Source organism: Anas acuta, chromosome 1 (assembly GCF_963932015.1).
Source record: "Anas acuta chromosome 1, bAnaAcu1.1, whole genome shotgun sequence".
Classification (NCBI taxonomy): domain Eukaryota; kingdom Metazoa; phylum Chordata; class Aves; order Anseriformes; family Anatidae; genus Anas; species Anas acuta.
The window spans coordinates 180649751-180672805 of record NC_088979.1 but is presented as its reverse complement, the minus strand read 5'-3'; the positions used below and the strand labels follow the sequence as shown (position 1 = coordinate 180672805).

General features: G+C 38.4%; 1 protein-coding gene across 6 annotated transcripts in view; it reads right to left on the bottom strand.

Moving 5' to 3' along the window:
* Positions 1-23055, bottom strand: part of CPED1 (cadherin like and PC-esterase domain containing 1) — a 146610-nt gene that overhangs the window by 96265 nt on the left and 27290 nt on the right. For 4 of the 6 annotated variants that reach the window (XM_068669582.1, XM_068669581.1, XM_068669585.1 and 1 more), the window contains 3 exons: positions 15470-15576; positions 13524-13599; positions 1118-1274 (listed from right to left, as the gene is read on the bottom strand). In XM_068669582.1, the coding sequence (XP_068525683.1) occupies positions 1118-1274; positions 13524-13599; positions 15470-15576 (340 nt within the window). Of the gene's footprint in view, positions 1-1117; positions 1275-3877; positions 4014-4236; positions 4402-13523; positions 13600-15469; positions 15577-23055 lie in introns of those variants that run through there. The other 2 variants (XM_068669587.1, XM_068669586.1) reach the window with 2 other exon arrangements.

The window sequence follows — 23055 nt, the reverse complement described above, 5'->3', positions numbered from 1 at the left end:
CATAGTAAAACTACCCAAATCTAACACTGATTTCTAGTGAAGTCAGAAAAAAATATGGAAAGACTACACTATCATAAGCACTTTCTTCTGTGTAATACAAGACCACAAACATGTGGTAATGCATGCTTGTACTATGGAAAGACATGAACTATGATTCCAAATATTATGAGCAACTGTAACACCTAGGAATAGCCCATAATAAATCAGCTAATCATAAAAGTGCAAGTTAATTTAGTTCAGGAAGTGACGTGGCTCTCTAGATAGCGGGCCACAACTCCCATAGTCTGCACAAAAAGAATCAGCATAGAAACTGGGAAGAAACAAACAAAACTGGGCAAAAATCAGTTCTCTAAAAGCTCATTACATGGGGAAACTTGAACGACACTTGGGAATATTCAAAAAAGTGGTTATTAATCTGTCTGTTAAAATCTCTGAATATCAATCTACCTCACAACAAATGCAATGAGAGGAAGAGTATACAAATTATATGCATCTAAGACTCTGAGTAGTGGTAAAAGAGGGACCTCACACTTTTCTCCCATTTCTGTGTAATCTTTGGCAAGACATGGCCTCACCAGGCCTCAGTTTTGGCTTCTTAAAGAGAATCTAACAGTATCTGTGCTAAATAGACTTTTTTCTTCCCCTTGCAGAATGGTAGGGCCCCTGACCACATAATCTGTGTGATACTGAAATATAGGAAACAGCATTTGGGCAGCTAGTTCTCAAGTATTTCTTAGTTCTTTTCTTAATGGAAGTCTCTTTGCAAAGGACTATATATGTGTGTCTGTGGTAGGGGTAAAGGCAGGAATGAGGACAGGAAGCATCTCAGACACTGTGAGACCTAAACATTCAAGGGTGTCTCTGGATCTGTATTTATCTGTCTAGGAGTCTAAATGCCCTCAACATAAGGGCTTAGTTGTTCACACACAAAGCATGGACAAGCTTTGCTATTACAGATTAAAAAAAAAATAATCATGCAAGTATATAGAAAAAGATACAATACATCTAAGTGCTTCATCTGCTGTGGTTTCCATTCTCACTCCATTCTGTATCCCTGACGCCCAACTAAATGCATTATGAAACACACAGTTTCTTCAGTAAGGTGTGATTAGCTTACAGCTGTGCACTATTAGCCTGGCTCCACAAGTGCTGTAGATGGGCAGTGTGTGTCCTGCCATTGCTTTTGCTGCCATGGGTGATGTTGCTTGTAATGCTGGCCCTTGACAGCCCACGCCGACTGGAGCACTCTGGGGTGGCAACTGGGAGCTTCAGGTCTGAAAAAGTACCAAGGGAAGGAGAAAGAGAGTCAGCAGATCAGTGAAAACAGCACTCATCTCCTGATGTTAAAGAAAAAATGTGTAAAACACAAGAGGTAGAGAGGAGCTGCAAAAATATAAAATAGAAAATGCTTAGACTATATCCTATTCAGAACTGCTAGCAGAGAGATTTATACCCACTGAGCACCGCCTTCCAGCTGCAAGCTCTGGCCCACTTTATATGTGAGTATGAGTGCTGCATAATAAAAAAAAAAAAAAAAAAAAAAAAAAAACTTTCCTCCTTCCTCTAAATAGAAATCCTTTATTTCTAAATATAGAATACCAAAACTTGTGTTTCTCAGACAGCCCTAATTAAAATTAATGTGGATAAGAAATGTGTTTGACAAAGGACCAAGGGACTTTGCCACTGTAATCACACAGTTCAGTAAATAACAACATATCCCTGTGTCTAGATTGACAGTTTAAGGCTATGTTTTGTAGTTACTGAAATATATGTGAGGTTTAGCTCTGCAACTGAATGCAGTGGGAGCAGGACTGATGCAGCAGAGCCCTCAAGATTGCTGAGGCATGTGAATATTAATAGTAATCAAAATATTGTGATGTGATAGCAGTCAATGGGTGGTATGTATTTACTGTTCCTACTGTGCTTATAAAAAGGCATAGAGCTCTTATGTCATTATTTCATGCAGAGTGGTTTTCATTAACACTAACACACCTCACTTTTAGACATTTCAAATTCTTAAGTAATAGTCAAGGAAAAGTCAAGCTGTTCGCATTATTCCCAAACCTCATCACTTATATTTTTTAATGACATACTGCATTGTGCTAATGTTATGAAGTGATTTGTATAGCTTTTCTTTTAATGCATGTGCTCTCCACTTCAGTACACGAAATGAAAAACAAAATTGAAGCTGTATTTCTGCCGATGAGCTGTGAGCAGCCATTCAAGGAAAAGAACTATTCTTTTTCATACTGTTCCTGTTAAAATGACATTGTGATTGTCTATGTTTATCAGCTGTTCATCAGATCAACTCAGTTCAGCCTTTCAAGCTCAACTGGGATCTAAAATTAATCTTGTCCTTTGCCTTACACGCACCATTTAGCAGGAGCAAAGGCTTTACTAATCAAAACCAGGCAGTTATTAATACAGCACTGCATGTTCAGATTATACTCTCACTGGTATCTTTGTGTTGTGTTATGCATTATAACTGATTTGGACTTTGTAAGCGCCTACCTGTTTGCTGATAGTACAGAGACAAGACAGACTACTGTCTGTCTACTTGCCTGTGCAGTGATAACAGGAATAAGCCAGTAAACTCTTATTTATTTAGCAGACTTGCTTCTGTATATGCACAGGGAGCAGACCTGCTAGATCAAATGGTATTTTTTCCATATCCACTTCGTAATAACCACTGGCATTTCACTATGGCAATTTCCACCTATGGGTAACATACAGAGAAAATGGCATTCCACCATGGCAATTTTCAATGGTCTCACTGAACCTACTCCTCCTATCCATCATTTTAGTTACCTTACTGAAGTGTCTATACTAGCAAAGCACTATTCTTGGGCTTTGTCCTTAAGCAATGGAGACAGGGAAGGAGACCTCAGTCTCTGATAGGATCTGCTTTTTTATTGACTATGCAAGAAAACTAAACTAACTAAACTAAGTACAACAAAGTATACTTCTCAGAGCATAAAGTTTTATCATACAGTTTTGGTGTTCAGCCAAAACCAAAATTACAAAAACTCATACAGGCCCTCCACAACACATGGCTGACTTCACAGATCTTTCTCTGATGTATCCTTACACTGATAAAAGGGAAAGGCACAGCTCCTCCAGAAGCCAAGCCCTGCTCCCCTCTATCCATGACACCAAAGCACATCGATCAAGAACAGCCCAGCACAGTCAGACTCTGGAGCTGAAGCCTCATGGCCTAAGTCTTCAATCAGCAAGAACAAAACTGCTTCTGTCGACCAAAAGCAGTATCAAACTTATACAAAACCCAGTGAAATGTACAGCAATCCAAGCTACCCCCTGGTCAATGCTGCCTTGGGAGGCAAAAGAGGCAGATTGTCCTACCGTGACAGCTACAGCATGCAGCTGAAAGGAGGCAGAACTGTGGTTCCAGACCAAGCTTGTATATAACATAAACACATTAAGCCATAGGTATGTAAAACAATTAACAGAACTGTGTAAAGGACAACAACAGCTCTTAAATCATTTGAAAACCAAATTTTGTCAAAGATGCACATTTTTCAGCAATTGCTTTAGTTAAAATGACCATGGTGTTGAGAAAGCACAATTTTTGAAGTGCAATTTTCTTATTTAAAAGAAAGCCAATATTTCACTGAAAATGAGAAGGCAGCAGAAAAGGGTTGTTTAACAGAAAGTAGAGAGCATCTTTTCCTTTTTAAAATATGGTTTTAATTGTGTTGCTAGGGCAACAAGTAACAGATATGGTATTAACTCACAAAGCTGAGTTTGAAAATAATGAGATGACATTTGTACTTTACCCCTTTTAAATGTACCCCTTATAAACCAGAAATTTAGCTGTTTAGGGGAAATACAAAAGAATACTTTGACATTCTTCACTAACCAGTGAACCATTTACTGTAGCAGGATATAGCAAAAACGGGCAGAGACATTGAAAAAGAGAAGTGTCCTAAAATTCTCAAACCACTGGAGAGAAGCTCCTTAGTGATGCCACCATAAGTCATTGTAAAATGCCCTGACATAAAACAAAACAAAACAAAACAAAACAAAACAAAACAAAACAAAAAAAAAACACACTACCATCTCTCTCTCAAATAAAAGAGAAGGTTAAACAAATTCAGGTCACTGGTTATTAGATTTGAGATCTAAAAAAGGGGCAATGTTCTTAAATTATTCCCCATATAGACCATCCTGTTTGTATGGTACCTTACACACCCCTGTTTGGTTTCTGTTAGCACCCACCTGGGAGGGAGCTCATTACAAAGTGGCTGGAAGAAGGAGAAAGGGAAATGAGACTGTCACAAGGCACTCGCTCCTTTGAGGTGACACACAGTTTGCACACCACCAGGCAGAGCTAATGAGAGAGTGACAGTCCCTTACTTCAGTAAATCTACTCCTCGTAATCAATGAATACAATTATCATAATAATAAAGAGACATCAGTAGCATTGAACACTCAGCTGCACCAGTTCTCATGGCAACTCTTCACCTACTGTTGCACTCAATAGCAGTAACGGTGTTTGTCAGATCTGTAAATTTGTTAATCAACATCATCATCAATGAAAATTAGCTCACAGTGTCTTTACTGTTTGTTGTAATTGACATGTTTTTCCATCTTGAAATCACTCTGCAAGCTGTTGTTAATTAACCAGTCCGTTCAAAGTATGTAAATAACAGCTACATTTTAAATAACAATCACATTTGATAGTAGAAGTGAGAGAGGCTCAGCAGTTGATGTATCAGTCAGCTTGAGAAACCAAGTTAGCAATAAAATGAGTCCCAATACTGTAGTTCTCCTGTACAGACTACATTCCCTTTTTCAAAACTCCTAATCTTAGTATGCATAATTTTTGTAGCACAGACCTTTAAGATCAAAAGGAGGAAAAATGTATTCCAGAAAAGAACATTTTTCCTTTTAAAGTGGCTATGCAGTATTTAAAAGGCTGTGCAATCCATTGATCCAGCATAAAGCGAAGGACCTAAGGCCTAATACCTACTTTTTTTTTTTTTTTTTTTTTTTTTTTTTTTTTTTTAAATCCTCATTGAAATTCTGGTTTGAAGAAGCCTTCTTATGCTGACGTCTCTGGAGTGGTGCTATTGAAAACACCAATAAACAGCACTGATTTCCAAGTCTCGACCTTAGAAATCCCTTCTCCGTCTGCCTGTGGTGGTCTCTGCAGTGCCATTTGGATGGGTAAGGAAGCCACTGCACATTCTCAGCTGAATTCACACGTTAGCCCTCTAACCACAGCAGTGGGTAAAACACAGATCTGCGTCGCAGTAACAGCTGGGCAGCATATGGGAACGAGAGGTATAAGATCCACCAAAGCAAGTCAACACCTCTAGATCAAAAAAATTAAGTGCCCTTTTGTCACATGAACTGGTGGCAGATTTCGTTCTGTCAGCTGCGATCTCTCGAAGTACCAGCGTCAAACAGATCAGATGACAGCAGCAGCAGCTCCACTGGTATCTAATGAGGCCTTTCAAATGTTTTACACAGCTATGATTTCTTGCTCCCTCTCCCCCCAACTCCGGCTCCCAAGTTATTTTCTTGTCTTTGGCTCAGATTTCTGAAGTGTAACATGAGATTCAGCCCACATGCAATAAAGAATGGCTGATTTAAGAGTTACAACATGGGGCTGAGCAAAAGGTTTACCAACTGCTAGAGGTACTTTTGGGCTAAGTGAGACTTCCTGGCATGTAGCCAGGTCATTGTTTACATGGCTGCAGCCACGTGGAGTGACAGTAAATGGAGGGTTTAGGTCAGCTTAAACATGTGGTGGTCTGCAGGCATAAGGAAATCAACAGGAGAAGATCCCACAGGCTGAACTAAGTGAGTACCCACTGCTTTAAATGAGTAACGCTTAATTGAAACAAAAGGAAACAGAGGACAAATACAAACGTGCCCTCTTCTTTATGCTCTCCTTTTTATTATCCTTTGATGTTGTAAGGGGAGTTATGATATTTTTTATTTTTTTTAACTTTGCTTGAGATCAAAGAGGCTATATTGTACACTCTTAAAACATGGAGCAAAAAACAGCTATGACCATTGTCTCTGTGAGGAAAAGGTCAGTTTGTTTCTAAAATGCCTATCAACAGCCAGTTTTATTAAAATAAAATAAAATAAAATAAAATAAAATAAAATAAAATAAAATGTTAACATGATTGAGTGACCTTGAAAGCTCCTGGTTGAGTATGGAAGCACAAGGCTATAGATTGAATGAAACACAACTAAGATGCTGTGCTTTGTTCTGAGTCCATCATATTGTTCATTCCTTTAATATAGGACATTGTAAGTTCAGCACATTTATACTCGCAGTCTTCATCCAGTTGCTTTTCTTTTAAGCAGGACAAACATCACTTCAGAACATGACAGGGCATTAATAATGGAGGTATATGGCAGGCTTTTCATCTAAAAACTTCTGAACATCTTCCTAGATTTTCATAGTGGCAGATTGTCTCTAGCAGGATCTCAAATTCTCTCACACAGGAAGAAAAAAAAAAAAAAAAGGAGAAAATGATAGTCATCTCATATCACTTCTCAGCAGTTTCTAATGGAGCACAATATTCAGAAAGTATTGATAACAGGTCATTTCTGCCTGCCTTTCAAGCTTGCTCTCTGACCTGGCTTCTCAGTGAGTTAGAAGAACTGTGTATTGCTTTCTGTGCCGGGATCATCCATCTGTCTGACTGGTGTGGGCTTCTGGAGAACAAAGAGCTCATTTCTGATACAGACTGCACAAATTGCACACTTCAAACTGGTCCTCCTCTGATATTTACGGCTGGGCAACTTTCCAGGCTTCGTAGGTTTGAAAGGTGTGTTAAACAGCTGCAAAGATTGCTTCATATCAGGAGATGCTTAAACAGCTTTCATAGAGTCTTAGGCAGACTCCTGAGCACATCCAAGATCAGTGAATTTTGATCAAAGCCTATTATCCAGTTCCTTTTGCTCAGTCATGTATAGCAACCTGCCCTAATCTATATAACCATGAAAGTGGTGACCATTAAAAGGGCATTTCTTCATTTTTCAGTACTGATTTCAGAGAATGGATGATTTTAGCTGAACTACTGTCCTTACATGACTTGAGGTCATTGCAGGCTTGTCACAGAAAGCAGATCTATTCCATTTAATTGCCTTCTGTTATCCATTTGACCTATCTGATGAAAAGACTCTGAAACAAAGATTAATACTTTCCTATGGCTTACACATTGTTCCTTGAGGTTGCTAAAGAAAGAGAACCTTTAATGCTCAGAGTTTTATAAGCTGTGCACTTAGAACAAAGTGCCTCCGAAACTCAAAGCGGGTGCTGAGTATTTGAAGGAGGCTGGGGGTAGTCCTGAACCCACTGAAGTCCTGGCAAAATTTCTGTTGTTTTCATGGGAAGATGATTTCTTGCTTAAACACTCTTTTGATGAATTTAACATGTGTTATAAGCTTCATTTGTGATGTGCATATTTCTGCAGGTTTGATATCCCACTCACTGACTATTGATCTGTTGATCAGAACTATTGATCCTGTCCTTAAAATGTTTTCATATTAGAAGATGCAGACATCCCTCCCTCTGTAGCACAGCTAATTTCAAAGTAACCCACAGCAAATATTTAGAATGAAGAAACTTCAAATTATTAGTAACTTCTGGAAATTTAAACAATGGCTATCTAAATATGTTTAGTATAGGGGGGAAAAAAAAAAAAAGTTTTTGAGAAACCAGATCTAGATGGAAAGGAATTTAAACTGTGGGTTGGAATGCACTGAAATCCATGATAAAAAACAACTGTGAAGTTTCAGAGTTATAAAGACAACCAAATGATAGCACATCATTTTTAAATGTCTGTGTTGTTTATTTTTCCCCAATAAAAGCATCAGCAAACACAGCTTCAGTTTAGATTAATCATTTACCATGTTTGTCACTTCTCTGTTTTGGCAGATGCATTGACAAGAGTATTAAATACAATGTTTGCTTCTTCATTCCTAAAGTATCCTCTCAGTTAAAAGATAAGGATTTTACAGTATCTTCCAAAGGGGCTTCTTCTCTGTGCACCCTTCATACCAGAACTTAAGTTTACAGATAAGCTATAAAAACTCTGGAAAAGTATCTCAGCAAAAATGTTGCTTGCCTGTTGTGTGATTAGAGCCACAGTTATGATTCTGTGCTAGCAATACAGTAGAAGATAGAATGGTATATGAGTGAAAGCTAAGTAATTACATTCATTTAGCTGCAGTTCTTTTCAGTCTCTTCACATCTGCTGTTATTACTGAAGTCCTAGCTGAGATCTGACCTTGTAGTAAAACATAGAAATCCTGCTGCAAGTAATTTATAATCAAACTAACCCAGAAGAGACAGATGCTGATTTTGTAGGCCATCATTGAGGCTTTAAGCAACTTCAGTAGCAAAATGGTAGTAGGTACAAAACTGTTCACAACTTAGGTGTAGGCATTTTTAGGGGCCAGATGGCAAAAGAAATAGATCCCCCTATAAAGAAGCATGTTCCTGTCACAGAGGTGCTGAATTATTAACACATAAAATAACTTTAATCTATAATTCTCTCTTACAGCATCACCCCACAGGGTTTCCTGGATCCAAAGACAAACATCCAAAGGGGTGACAGTCGGCTGCAGTGGCTCTAAGCAGAGCTCTGAAGGCTCGCTGCAGCTGGCCAGCACTCGCTGCCAGCTATCGATGAGAGCCCTGGGACAGTGGCAGAGGAGAAGGAATGCTGCTCTCGCCCTCGGACTCAGTTACTTATGTCAAGCAGCAACACCATCCAGGTCAAAGAGAGTGGAAAATAAAAGCAAGTAACAACCCTGCCACTCTGTGTTGACTGCTGGCTAATGAGGGTGCCAGCATTAAAGGCATGATGGGCTCTGTGGCTGTACTGCCCCTTGCTCCCTCCCCTCCCCTCACCTCATCACCTTGCCTGCTGACCCAGAGTAAGCCAGGGACAGTGGGGGTAGGCAGGGCAGATTGACCAGGCAAGAGGGGAGAAAAGCTGAAGGAAATTAGCTCCTCAGTGAACAGCAGAGAGTAAAAATATCACGTAGTAAGAGCCCAGTCACACAGCTGGACTATCTTGGTTCTCCCTCCCACCCAATTTTATTAGGGTCATGTCTATCCCAAAACCTCCTGTGTGATTAACACTGCTGGCTAGCCCTGCAGGTGATCAAGGGAGGATGCAAGGCTCTTGGACACTCATAAAATCTCTGCACTGGTGACACTAATAAAAAGAAACCCAGAAGGGAGGCATACGCCAAAAGTATTACTTTAAAAAGAATCAGTGATCTGGATGGGTAGAGAAAACAGCTGTATGTGGCACAGGCTGGGCCCTGGAAGAGGTGAAGCAAGACAATGATTATGTGGAAAGACAGTCTAGTCTGGATCACTTAGGGAATGAGAAAACCATGGAGACTGTTTCAATACTCTATGTGTTGACGCTGCTTTCCTAGGAAAAACCTATCAAAACCAGAATTTGTTGTGCATACATCAGGATGTTTTTTTCTGTGCCCTAAGCTAAGGCTGGGCCATTGGGTTTCTGTTCACATTATGGACCTCAGTCCTTCCCATCTACCAGGTCAGAGCAGTGCCAGGATTCAGCCAAGCCCCATCCTGACCCCACATGCTGTTGAGCTGGATCACCTGAAATCCCTTTGCCAATCATTCTCCAGCCTCAGAGAGCTTCAAGGTTTGGGCTGTTCATGGGAAGATTTTAGTCACACAGTCCTGCAATTCATGCAATTCATGCAATTCTTCAGTCGCTCTCATGCTGAATTTTAGGATTCTTATGACTAGGTTCATATGACTTATCAAAAAAAAATCACTGCCATGTGTCCATCTTCCAGCAACCTCTTTCACCTTTTTCCTTCTCTTACTCAATCCTATTTATTCATACACATCACATAATTATTTGTCTTTTTTTTTTCTCTTCTAAACTAATCTTATTCCAGTTTGACTTCCCTGTGTCCATAGTACTGTCTTCACATATTCTTAGAACCAATCTGAATTTTCAGACTGATGAAAAAATTTTCCATTAAAGAGATGAAGGAAACAAGCACTGACCTGATTATTTTATACAATTCATTTTCTTTACAGCAGCTAAGTTGATGTAAGAGATATGTGAAGGGTCGCATTCTCTTAAATATAAAACCTAGCAGTTTAATAGTTGTACAGCAAAACAACACAATGGTCTAGGAATATCAACAGATAGAATAACATCTTTCAAAAAAATAACCTTTACCCTAGTACCCACTGCTTATCAATATCAACAGTCATACCCACAGTAAATCCAGTAATCCCTTAGTCTCAGCCTTGTGCCTGATATTCTTTTCTATGACTTAGTGTGTCTTTAATTAGATCACATAATTCTTAGAGCAGCAACTTTGCGTTTTCACTTTTACAGGAAATTGCTCAGCTCCTTGGGGGGCTGACTAAATGACAAACACAGTAATAACAAACCAACTGATCCTCTTCAACGGGAATTGCAGAGAAGCCCTGTTGACTCAAACACACAAGAGTGAAAATTAGTCACTGATTTGAAAGGAAACAAACTCTCATGGGGAGGAAATACTGATGAAAGCTGTTCTTTCCTCAAATCGTTTCAAAATTGAGGATGAAACAAATCCTACTATTTGGCGACTTTGCTGTTGTTGGGAAGAAAAGGCTTTCAGAGGATGCAATCAAAAGAAAGAAGTGGAAAGAGCTGACTATATCACATGAATGGAAGGGAAAGGATAGTGTCTGGCTCTACACAGACTTGCTTTAACTTATGCCTTTTGTCCCCTTAACCATTACACTGAAATAAAATAATTTAGCTTTCTGATTCTAATTTCAGCTTCTGTAGGTGAATTTCACTCATGGTAAAATAGACGTCACACATACAGTAACACTGAGGAGGATTCATCTCTGAATTCAGACACTTGCACTTTGAGGTCCGGTCTATACAAAGATGACTCCCTCTGTGCCAGTCTGTTCCCATTCCTGTCCGTGGATGTCAGCGTAGACTTACCCAGTCAGCACAGAGCTATTCAACTAACCTAAATTAATGCTGTAACTAAATACTCTCTCGGACAGTGCTGACTTTAAACTGTACTTCTGTTAATTTGGGGAGCTTAGATACCAAGTGTTGGATTCAGTTGCCAACACATAGACATCCACTGCCATCTATTGATATCTGCCTGAGCCTCCAGCTGCTGGTCCAGAAAGAGTTCAGAAGGGTTCTTCGCCAAACCTGCCTGTCCTACTGGGTGGCCTGGATTCCCCATGGTGTCTCAAGTGGCATGAGACTCCTGCAGTGAAACAGTTGCCCTAGCCACTGGGGCACATGCTGATGTGGAGACACCTAGATTTAAGACATTGATTTCTTTCTACTTTAAAACACTGCAGCTGATTTTGATTCTAAATCATTTTTACTGATGACTGAGAGGTGAGAAGTAAGCCTTTTTCTGTCTGACAGTAGTTCAGCAGATGGCTAGAATAACCCACTGTTACTAGGTGGGAAAGACAGTCAGACCCCTGCCACCGAGCTCACAAAACTACTTTAATTTCAATAAGACTTCAGAGTCAGTTAGGTTTCTCTTTGCTAGGAAATCACTAATAATATAAATATGGAATAAGATGCTTACAAATTGCCCTTCCCTAAAGGGGAGAGAACACCAAATGGTTTAACACACCACATACACATAGTGGCTTGTACCACAGTCTATGGACAGCATATTTTGTGTGAAAATGTGCATATTTTAAGGGGAAAGCTCAGTGTGCGGTGAGTGCTTCTTCTGTTTGTGGTTTTGTGGTAGCAAAAATAATAAAACTACTGCAATTGCCTTCCTCCGAGTAGTAACCATTGCTTTTTTTAAAGGAAGTCTGATACAGCTTGAGTAGGAACTACCAATTCCTTAAGTCCTTTGAAATTTTTAGAAATCTGCTCAAGTTTGTCCAGAAATGGTACTATTTCATAATACGTCTTGTAATAATTCTCATTCACATATATAATTCTCCTTCACATTCCAGTGCAAGGGACCCAAGGCAGTAGGCATCACTGAAGACACTTAAAATTCAGCCAAAACCAAAGGTATCACTAACCTGGTGTAATATGACCTCACTATAAAGAACTCTCATAGGACCTGGCTAGATGTTCATTACACTGCATGTTCCTTATGATCAGTTTTGACAATTGACTGCACCAGGAAATTAGGAAATGTCCAAGTGACACTCAACATACAGCTCTTTAAGGAGAATACTTCATGTAAGTTTTAAATATTTATCAATCTTTAAATGAAACAGTAAAAAAAAAAAAAAAAAAAAAAGAAAGGAAAAAATATGGTACTGATTAGGAACCAGCTACCTTAACTTTAGCTGAGCATCCAGAAGTCAGACATTTAATCTAGGCTATTTGTCTAGGCTCCATTTACCATTAGTGGTTAGAGGTAATTGGTGATACATACCTCTGGGGTGTAATTCAACCAACCTACTTCAAATATATAGTTTAGGACAAAATGAAAGTCTTTGAAGGTGCCCCTCTCTCTCCATTGACTTTAGAGGAAGAGTAGAATACTGGTGCGGAAGATCCCTAACTTCTAAATGGTTAAGTGAGATATGATGAATCCTTCCTTTATGTCGTAAATCTAACATATATATTTGCAAAAGGAGAAGGCGGCAAGGCAAGGCAATCAAACTGAGCAATCTTATATATATATATACATCTGCCAAACAAAGCTAAATACTAATGGAATAAATGTGGGGTTGGTTGTTGCTGGATTAAAAAAAAAAAATAAAAAAAATGTTTATATACTGAAGATAGATCATAAATCCAAAATAACATCAATGCTGGATGTTTAGTGATGCAACTGAGACGAGAATGTGTCCCTCTGTAGTTTTGTCCAGTTCCTATTTGAAGCTGAATTTCACCCATAGTAAATTAGAATTCTCTGGCAACTGGCCCATAACCTTTAAACTTTTCTGGCTGATGGTTCTGTTTGATAGTGTCTCTGCCCATGGCAGGGGGGGTGGAATTAGATGATCTTTATGGTCCCTTCCAACCCAAACCATTCTATGATACTATGATCTTAATACACAAAGGGTTTTTATCAGTAAACTGTATCTGGATTGAAACCAAACTCTAACAACGACTCCTTCTCTGTACCACAGCATTTTTATAAAGCTGAACAAACATATTACATTGAACCCAGGGCTTTGAAGTGTAAACACTAATACACTATGTTAACACAAAATAGTCCAAAAATAAGACACTTATAGCCAAATTATATTCTGTAGTATGCAGTGGCTAAACAATGCAATGTTTTTAACTGAAAAGATACTGCTAAACTGTAATTTGTATTTAAGTGGTGTCTGAAATGTATTATCATTCCTGTCTCATTTTTACTTTTTTTCTTCTTACTTCTTTACTTTTTTTTTTTCTATGCATTTATGACTAAAACCACAAAGGAATTATAAGCCCGACAGTCTCATTTCAGAGACTTACTGTGATGACTACTAAAAGACCTTCACCCTTTATGCATATATGAGGAAATTAAGTTACCTGAAAAGACTTTTGTTATCTGACACAATCCCTCTTTTCTGCAAAGGAAATGCTGAATTTCTGGAAGTAGGTTTACCTGTACATAAAAAAAAAAAAAAAAAAAAAAAAACTTTAATGATTTCATTCAGACAATAGCTACTTTTTTTTTTTTTTTCTTTTATTTTCCTGGTTTATTCAATGGTTTCATGTTTAATTTATCACGGACTCTTCAGGAACAGTTTTACAATTTTGCCATCCCTGCAACATGGAATAATAAATGTAAGGTATGGACTATTCCTCAATGGCCACAACAAAAGTTCAGATTTATGTCTCTCCTCCTGGCTGCTGAGTTTTTATCCCTTCTCTGCCCTCCTTTTTAGTTTCTGTGACTTCTCTGTCCTCTGCTGGTTATCAATCTCTGTCTCTCACTGCACGGAAATAGCCTCTTGAATTTCTGTGCTTGGGAACAGTGGTAAGCTAACATAACTAAGCCATATCCAGGCTCTGCAACAAAGAACTGTGTTGAACTGTGGTATGGACATGCTGGCTGCAAAGAATGTTAGGCCAATATTTAAAGTTATCCAGAGATATGGGCCATCTGGTTTAGGTCCCTGCTGTGCTGCAGACTTCCTGATGGAACCTGGACAATTCCTTTGATCACCTCATGTCTCAGTTATCCATGTGTGAAACTTCTGGACATTGCAGAGTGCTGTAAGGATTATTATATGAGGCTCAGATACAGCAATGTGCATAGAATGAGCAAAATGCAGTTTGCAGAAGCCTGAGAGGTTTTATGATCTGAGACCTGAAATCAAAGCATCTGTGTTTCTAGCAAACTGGAGTTGTTATAATATTTTCATTTGGATATATCAAGATAGCACATGCTGTCCCAGGGAACCCCAATGTACATTCTCCTAGCTTGGACTTCAGTGGACATGACAGTGGCTTTTTGGATACTTATGAACTCAATACCTGAAATAAATGCATTTTTAAAGTAGCTCCATTTCTCCCAGTCTCTCAGGTCAGAGTCTTGCTGTTATTATCTATGGCATTTTACTTGAATCCTAAGACAAAAAGTGTCTATAGTTTATTTTCACCTTTTTTTTCAAAGATCTCAGTTTAAAACACTTATATATTTTCACTAACAGATCAAGTATTTGTTTAGATAGTTGCATATCTGAGTAACCTAAATCAGACCCACAATATGGTCAAGTGAAAAAAAAAAAAAGCAATCCTGAAAATACACAAAATTATTGGCACCATTGATCCTTTCAACTGTGAGTAAACTGATTGCTGTGCCAGAGCAAAGAACTCTTGTGAAGGCTCTGGAGGGTGACACCAGTCCAGCTTAAACATTATCAATTGTAGGTGTACTGTCACTGTTTTAAGAGGTGTCTGAATTATGTATACAAGTAGCAATTATGTTAGGTAAAACTCGGGAGTGATACAAACTGTGAAGCCTAAATTTGTCCAGCTTCTGCCCATGTTATTATTCTAAAATATTGTATGCATTTGCTAATTCCTTCTCCTCATTTCTAAATTTTCTTTTTCAAATAGAGTACTTAGTCAAATTTCCTTTAACTTCTGCAGATGCTTTTGACACCTGACATTCTGTTTAGGGTGGTCAAGAATTAAGTTCAAGCTAAAGAAGAGAAAAGCAAAACTTAACAAACAGCTGTAACAATTTTGATTCAATTTACATTGAAATGCTGACATCCAAAATGATATACTATGTCCAAATGAGAAACTCCTTTTGATCTCTGGATGATATATAAAGAATGTATTGTTGGTATGTGACAAGCATTGTTCAGTAGGTAGGAACTTGAAAAAATGTTTTATAGCTGTTCAACCAAGCTCATGCAGTGTAAAATGAGTATCAGATACATATCTTTTTGTCAGTGTGTGCTGAAAATTTGGGCTAGCACTGTGCCCTCATTCCCACAAAGGATAACACGGTAACTTCATACCTTTTGGAATAACTCTAGATGATGCAAGTCATCTCTTTGAATGCAGCTAGTACCACCATTTTTTCTGGAAGATAAGCAGATCAGAAGATCCCAAGGGCTTATGTCACCTATCAGGAATGAAAAGAAGGATACTGAGAAAGAAAATATCATGCAATTTGAACAAAAGATACTCTGAGCAGAATCCTGAGGAACAACAAATTGTTGGAGTGCTGAGTACATGAACAGTTACAGGTGGCAGAGGGAAAAATGACATTTTCACTACCAGGCTTTGGATATATATTTAGGGATTTCACAGTTGGCACCTCCTGTTATATCTGAGACAATTACTGATGGCTACCAATGTCCAGTCCCCTGGTGTCAGATCTGAGATGATAGAAATCACCTGTTTAACTTCAGAAATTGAAAAGTTGAATAACATGTGCTTTAATCTTTTTTTTTTTTTTCTTTTTTTTTCTTTTTTTTCTGAACTTCCCAGTACTGCAAATTCACTATTGGGAAGCAAATTTTACAGGAATTAATATTGGTCATACTATTGCAAACTGCTGGAATTCCTAGTCTGAATTCTGGTGTAAAAGCTTCCTAAATATTAGATAATAGATTACCAACATGTAGAACTGGTGCACATGGGGAAATCAAGTTGCACTAAGCAAATAGTTAGATTCTGCGTCATTGATTCTTCTTTTTTTGCTATGAAGCTGACCTGTGAGACCACAGGGTTCTATTTTCAGGAAACAAGCAACACTGGAATCAGAGACAACTGCCTGAAGGAAAGGCAAAACTCATCAATTTTACCAATTGAAACACCGTTATAGGCTAGATACAAACAGGTCTTGGAGTCTGCCCATACTGCAGTGTGTGATGTGGTGTAGAAAAGCCAATGTAGCTTGAAACAAGCTTGGTCAGCTGAAGTATTTTTGTTTGTTTGTTTGTTTGTTTGTTTTGTATATAGCCTTCATAATCTGAACTAGTTAGAGATGGTGGCATTTCTGAAAATATTAACAGAATCACCAAATCTCTTGAGGACACCAGAAATACATTAAGTAAATTGTAAACCACTTCAGTGACAGGATGACCAAAGCATCCTGTAAAGCGTCTGCGGCAGGGTACAACATTTGGTCAAAGATCTCTACAGGGCAGCTATTTCAGTAATTAGTAAATTGGTTCTTTTTCCTAAGGCTGGGAAGATTACATGCATTTTATTTAATTTCTAAGATATCCATCTGTGATACCTTCCTAATTGTATAAGTTTACCTCTTAATTTGGTCCCACTAACAGCTCACAGATATATTTATTTTGGCTGATTTCCCTCTCTAAAACGTATTTTTTTCCTATCCTAGTCACAGTGACAAGCACGAAACTGGATGAAGATCTTACTTATGGAGAGTTAACACTCAATTTGCATTAAGTACAGTAATGAACTGGTGGTGCAGAATGGGCCCAGGTTTATGGAATTAGCCATCACATTTTAATGTTTATAGGCCATGCTACAACACTGAAGAGATGAACTTTAGGTACATTGCATCCATTGCTGTAAAGAAATCTTCAATTTCACATTACAAGAACTAGTATTATGGTACAAAAATAATTAAGGTATGTGAAATTTACGCACGGCAGATTCACTACATAATCCTTTGTGAAAGAAACATTCAAAAAATTGCAGGTTGATAAAAACAGCATATATGGCAAATAAAGCATTGAAAAAACATACAAGCTAATACTTCATTCAGTGCAAAAGACTGACAGTGTAAACAACCTACTCGATGGTCTTAACAAGGTATGTAATTACCAGATAAGCAAGACATTATGCCTTTGACTAGTAAACACCTTTGAATAAATCATTATAATTACATACAAAGCACAATGTCTAGCAGTGTGCAAATTGAAAGGGTGCTGGAGGGAACTCTATTTCTCAGAAATAGTTCACTTCCTTCCTGTGTTTATTGCTATGCATCCTGGCCAGGAATGAATTTGATCTCTGACTCCAAAGGATTCACTGCACTGTGTATCATTTGCCCTTAGGACAGAGCAGAATGATCGATATGAATGCACCAAAGAAAACAAAAGGAAAAAGGGTCCTCTGACCTAGCTCATTTCTGAATCAGTGCCCGGGACATAGAGCAGATAGCTGCTAGGAAGAATTTTTCAGGATGGGTTGAATGCCTGCCACTATTTGTGTTTTCTATTTAAAGCAATTAGACATCTAGCCAGTTACTTCAGTACAGAACAATCAGAACTGAAACATTTCTATTTTTAGAAAGCAGGAGACTTCCTATTAGAAAAACAGTTTGCACCTAGTGCTGTCGCCCAGATTCAGGCTGACAGAATACTCAGACTTCTATTTAATTGTATCAATACATTCCTAATGAATTGCACCTTGGGAAAAGAAAAAGAAAAAAAAAGGTTATTGGAAAACAAAAATAAAAAGCATGTGTTATAAGCCTCATTTAGTTCTAGAACTGACCCTTCCATGAAAGGAGCTCAGACTTTGCCTGTGTCATTCCTCACACAGCTTAACTTTTATTAGAAAATGAACACCTGTGATCAGGAGACAATGACCGTCTTCCTTCTATAAATTTGACAGTTACAATCCTATATCTAAGCAAAAAATTGCTACCATTCTTAATATTTCAGTAACACCAAATGGGCCAGGCAAAGGATCCCAATGTGTCATGTACTGTAGTTTATCACAGAAGATCCTTTTCATAGAAATTGCAACTAAAGGCAAGCAAGATACATTGTGTGAGCTAGAACAGCCTACAATAAAAGAGAAAGAAAGCACAGAAGTGACAGTAATAATGCAAGACATCTACATGGTAAACCTCGTGTTTCAATATGTTTTAGAGAAGAAACATTAATTCATTTTAAATTATTCCATCTTCAATGTACACAGTGTTTTGATAATTTTCAACAGACTTCATATCACAAGTGGGCTTTGAAAGGACATTTGAAGTAGAGCATTAAAATGGCTGCTTCATTTCTGAACAGTTTAACTGCTAACAATTTGCATGAAGATTTTTCCACATAAGAGGTTTTGTCTACAGTTACTTAAATCTCTTTTGCCTTATTCAGTAAACCAGTGGAGCTCATCATGCAGTAGCAGTAGATCTGTTAAGGAATATGATGTCCCACCTCATGGTGATGATCTTTACTGCCTTGTATTACTTTGCATTTGCAGTGGACAAGCAGAAGGATGGTAACTTCTTAAGACAAGAAGTTAAAATAGTCTGTTCATCCTTTCTCTGAGCATCTTTTTGAACCAAAATTTTTGTGTTCAGCCTCTTAACAAAGGCCTTGCCTACAAAAGGAGTGTTCATTCACAGAATTACATCTTACTATAAAGGTAAAATGATCCTAATGTGGATTTGGCTTTTGCTGGCAGCATGATGCTTGGGCACCACAATACAAGCATGGGCACCACAATATAAGAAGGACATAAAGCTATTAGAGATCATCCAAAGGAGGACTACAAAGATGATGAAGGGCCTAGAGGGGAAGACATATGAGGAGCGGCTGAGATCCCTTGGCTTGTTCAGCCCAGAGCAGAGCAGGCTGAGGGGAGGCCTCATGGCGGCCTGCAGCTCCCTCACAAGGGGAGCGGAGGGGCAGGTGCTGAGCTCTGCTCTCTGGGGACAGAGACAGGACCCGAGGGAACGGCATGGAGCTGCACCCAGAGGGTGGTTGGGCACTGGGACAGGCTCCCCAGGACAGTGGTCACAGCACCAGAGCTCAAGAATCACTTGGACAATGCTCTCAGACAGATGGTCTGATTTTTGGGTGTTCCTGTGTGGAGCCAGGAGTTGAACTCTGTGATCCTTGGCGATTCCTTCCAGCTCAGGATATTCTATGATTCTGTGATTCTATTCATCCATCTTTTTCCAGCTCTTTCTCCCTCCTGTCCTCTAAATTACACAAATAAAATGATTAAATAAAATTCTCTAAAAAGAATTTAATTTTGCCAATATAACTCTCTAAATGAGAATCCTCTCCCAAGCAGGGTTAATATCACAAAGAAATCACATCCTCTGAGGAATTTAACTGACACACAAAAAGATCTGGCTCTCCTACAAAGCCAGATCTAAACACCTGCACAGAAATGATGTAAAAGCTGCAGCATTTGTTTACATATTTACATTTGTGTAACTTTAGGTGGAGGCTGTGCCTAGAAATTGTCCAACTAAACTCATCAACAAACCCAGCAAGACCATAACATCCTGAATTTTCGGTAGAAGTGACAGCACTCTTAGAGCAACTTACTGGTTACAATGGAAACTTAAAAGAATGAGTAGGCAAATGTAGCAGTCTTTGTAGCGCTGTCTTGCGGTTCCAGCTTAAAAAGTGTTTGTGTACCTGAGATGCACATCTCATGTATACCTGAGAACCATATACCTGAGTTGCTAATCCAAGAACAAGTAGTACAGCAGTCTGTAAGACACCAGTCCACTGTGACCACCTTTAGTTACTTACCCATCTTAATTAGACAAAGTACATGCTGTACAATTCAAAGAGCAGTAAGTTTGAATTGAAAATCAACACAATGTATAAATTAAATTTTTAATCAAGATGCCGTTGTTTAAATTGGCTTTTACTCTGACATATTATTTGGAATAATTAAAATGGTTAAGTCAGAAAAATAACTTAAAAGATAGCAATCTAAGGAGAAAAACAAACATGTTTTTTACCAGCAGTGGGAATGCAGAGACCAATAAAAACAGTTAGCTTTCCTAAAAAAAAAATATTCTGCAGAGGGTTTTTGTCTTCTGATGTCATAAATCACAGTGAACAGAAATAAAATGAGGATTTAGTGGGGTTTTAAACTTAAAGCATACACATTTTACAGATCAGCTTCAAGAATTTCTGGAGGTGAATGCAGATTTCTAAAATTAAGTAATCTTTTTCCTAACTTTGAAATTAAAACGTTATCCCCACAGGCTATGGCATTGGAATAATAATTTTGCAGAAAACCTGGCAAATGCATGCTTAAAATTCCACGGAGTTTTAATCTTCCGTGTGCATGCACAGAAAAATATTCTTTGATTTAATCAACTGAATAAGTTTCATCTCAATACCATAGATCGAAATTTCATTTTTTAGTGTTAAGGTCCCCATCCTGAATTTTGAAGTGAATGAACTTTGAAAATCAAATACTTTTTTCATCACTTACGCTTGTCTTTCTGTACTTCATTTAAGCTGGGAAATGAAAAGGCCAGTCAGCTTTATTTTTATTTTAGTTTCTAGTCAATTTGCAATTTTGTGCTCTCTTGCTACCATCACTATTAAAAATAACCAATTTATAAGCACTACAGGATAATAAGATAAAAAACAGCCAAGAAACATTAGTTCGCCAAGAACATATCACATAAAACCAGTTTAATTTCTTCTGATGGAGTAACTGATTTAGTGAATAAAGAGGAAATAGTAGCAATGAAACAATTTGACTTCAGTAAGTCTTTTGACAACATTTCCACATAACATAAGGTGAGTGCATAGTTATTTGGAAAAGAAAGAAAGAAAAAAAAAAAAAGAAAAAAAAAAAAAGAAATCTACAGTGTCACAGTGGGTATTTTTGCAGCAGAACTTCAGAAGTCCCCCCCTGTACACTTAGATGTGTTCAAGTTTTTCATTAACAAATTGAATGATGGAATAGCAAGTGTATTTATAAATAGCAAGTGACACCAGGTTTAGAGGAAGAATAAGCACTTTGGAAGGCATGATCAGAATTCAAAATGATTTTGATAAATTAGCTGAATTCAACCTCAGAAAATTCAAAACAAGTTCAAACTGATGTAATTCAGATGGAGAAATCAGATGGACAGATACAAATGGCCAGAGAGCACTACTGCAGAAAAGGGCCAGATTCATAAACTGCATATGTATCAACAATATAATACCGTTGTAAAAATGACAAATAACCTTTGAGTTGTTGGTAAAGATTTACGGAGACTGAAAGAGCTGAACTTCCCCCCTAAGAATTGTACTTTGAATTTATTCCATGCCACGCAGAATTCTAAATAACAGAGACCTTTTCATTACAACCGTAACCTTGCAGACATCACGAACTGCAACCAAACCTGGTTATGAATGCTACATACAAGAAACAGGAGGTGACAGGAAATGGGAGGTGACCATTCTGCTCCAGTCAGCATTGGTCACATCCCACCAGTAACACTGTTCCCCAGTTTTGGAAAGCATGGTTTTGGTGAAGGGTTACAAGAACTACATAGGTTTTGGAAAACCTTCTACTGGGTCTGGATGGGATGGAGTTTATCTTCCTAGCAGCCAATATGGTGCAGTGTTTTAGATTTGTGCCTTAAACACCATGAAAATATGCCAATGTTTTATCTACTTCTGAGCAGAACTGGCATAATGCCAGCGCCCACTCTGTTTCTCACTTTGACCCCCAGTGAGTAGGCTGGGAGTGGGCAGGAGGCTGGGAGGGGACACAGCTGGGACAGCTGACCCCAGCTGACCAAAGGGATGCCCCATAGCACATAACCTCCAGTCTCTGAGAAATAGCTGGGCCTCGTTCTCCTAGTGGGAAGCGATGAGTGATTGCCTTTTGCATAACTTTTATTCCTCCCACACCAGCTTTTTCCCCCCTTCACTTACTAAACTGTCTTTATCTTGCTTTCACTCTTCTGATTGACTCCCCCATTCTGCTGCAGTGGGAGGGAAGGAGTGGCTGTTGGGTGCTCAGTTGCTGTCTGGGGTCAATCCATCACACGCTTGAACCATGATGAAGATCAAAAGAATTTTGATATATTTTTTTAACGTTTTCTCTAAAACAAGGTGGAGATAGGAGATGCCTTTCCCATAGAATAAATGTTTACTTACCTGAAATCAATTGTCCTCTCTAATTCACAGTAAAGATTATATAAAGAAAAGTTTCTAACTGCAAGAATGAAATACTGGAATAAGTTACTTTAGGTAGCTATAGAACTTCTGCCAAGGGAAATCCTGGGGTTTATACATGACATATTTTTAAAAGAACTTCCCTTCTGCTCTATTTGAAACATATTTTCAGGCAACTCTATACTGTATGGACATGAAGAGAAGTTTTTCAGAAAGAGGTATTCTTTCAGGTTATAAAATATTAAACAATTCAAATATATTTTTGGCATGTTGAAATCCTGATCTTTGAGAAAAAAAATACAAGGAATGCAAGTTTTACTGTCAAGTATCATGGCTCTTCATAGTCTGTAGAGGGACAAAAAAAAAAAAAAAAACTCTGCTCCTGCACGGTCAGGGAGCACAGAGTGAACTGAGTTTGGTGAGGAAGCACTTACTTATAGAAGTAGCTGTTTGTGCACAAATCCAGATTTGCAATGATAGGTTGAAACATCTTACAAAGCAAGCTGCAGCCCTGCAATATAATCAGTTTATAGGGAGCCAACAGTTTGGTAGTCAAGAGTAGAGTAGAAGATCTACCAGATGTCTAAAAGACAAAATTAAAGCCTTGTTGTCTGGCTCTCTATACTAGGCTGGATTTTATGTCCCCCAGCATCTCACAGGGCAGCAGCATTAGGCAGGCTGTGTGATGGGTTTGGGGGATGTGGGAATTCCACACCTCTGAAGATCTAAGCTTAACT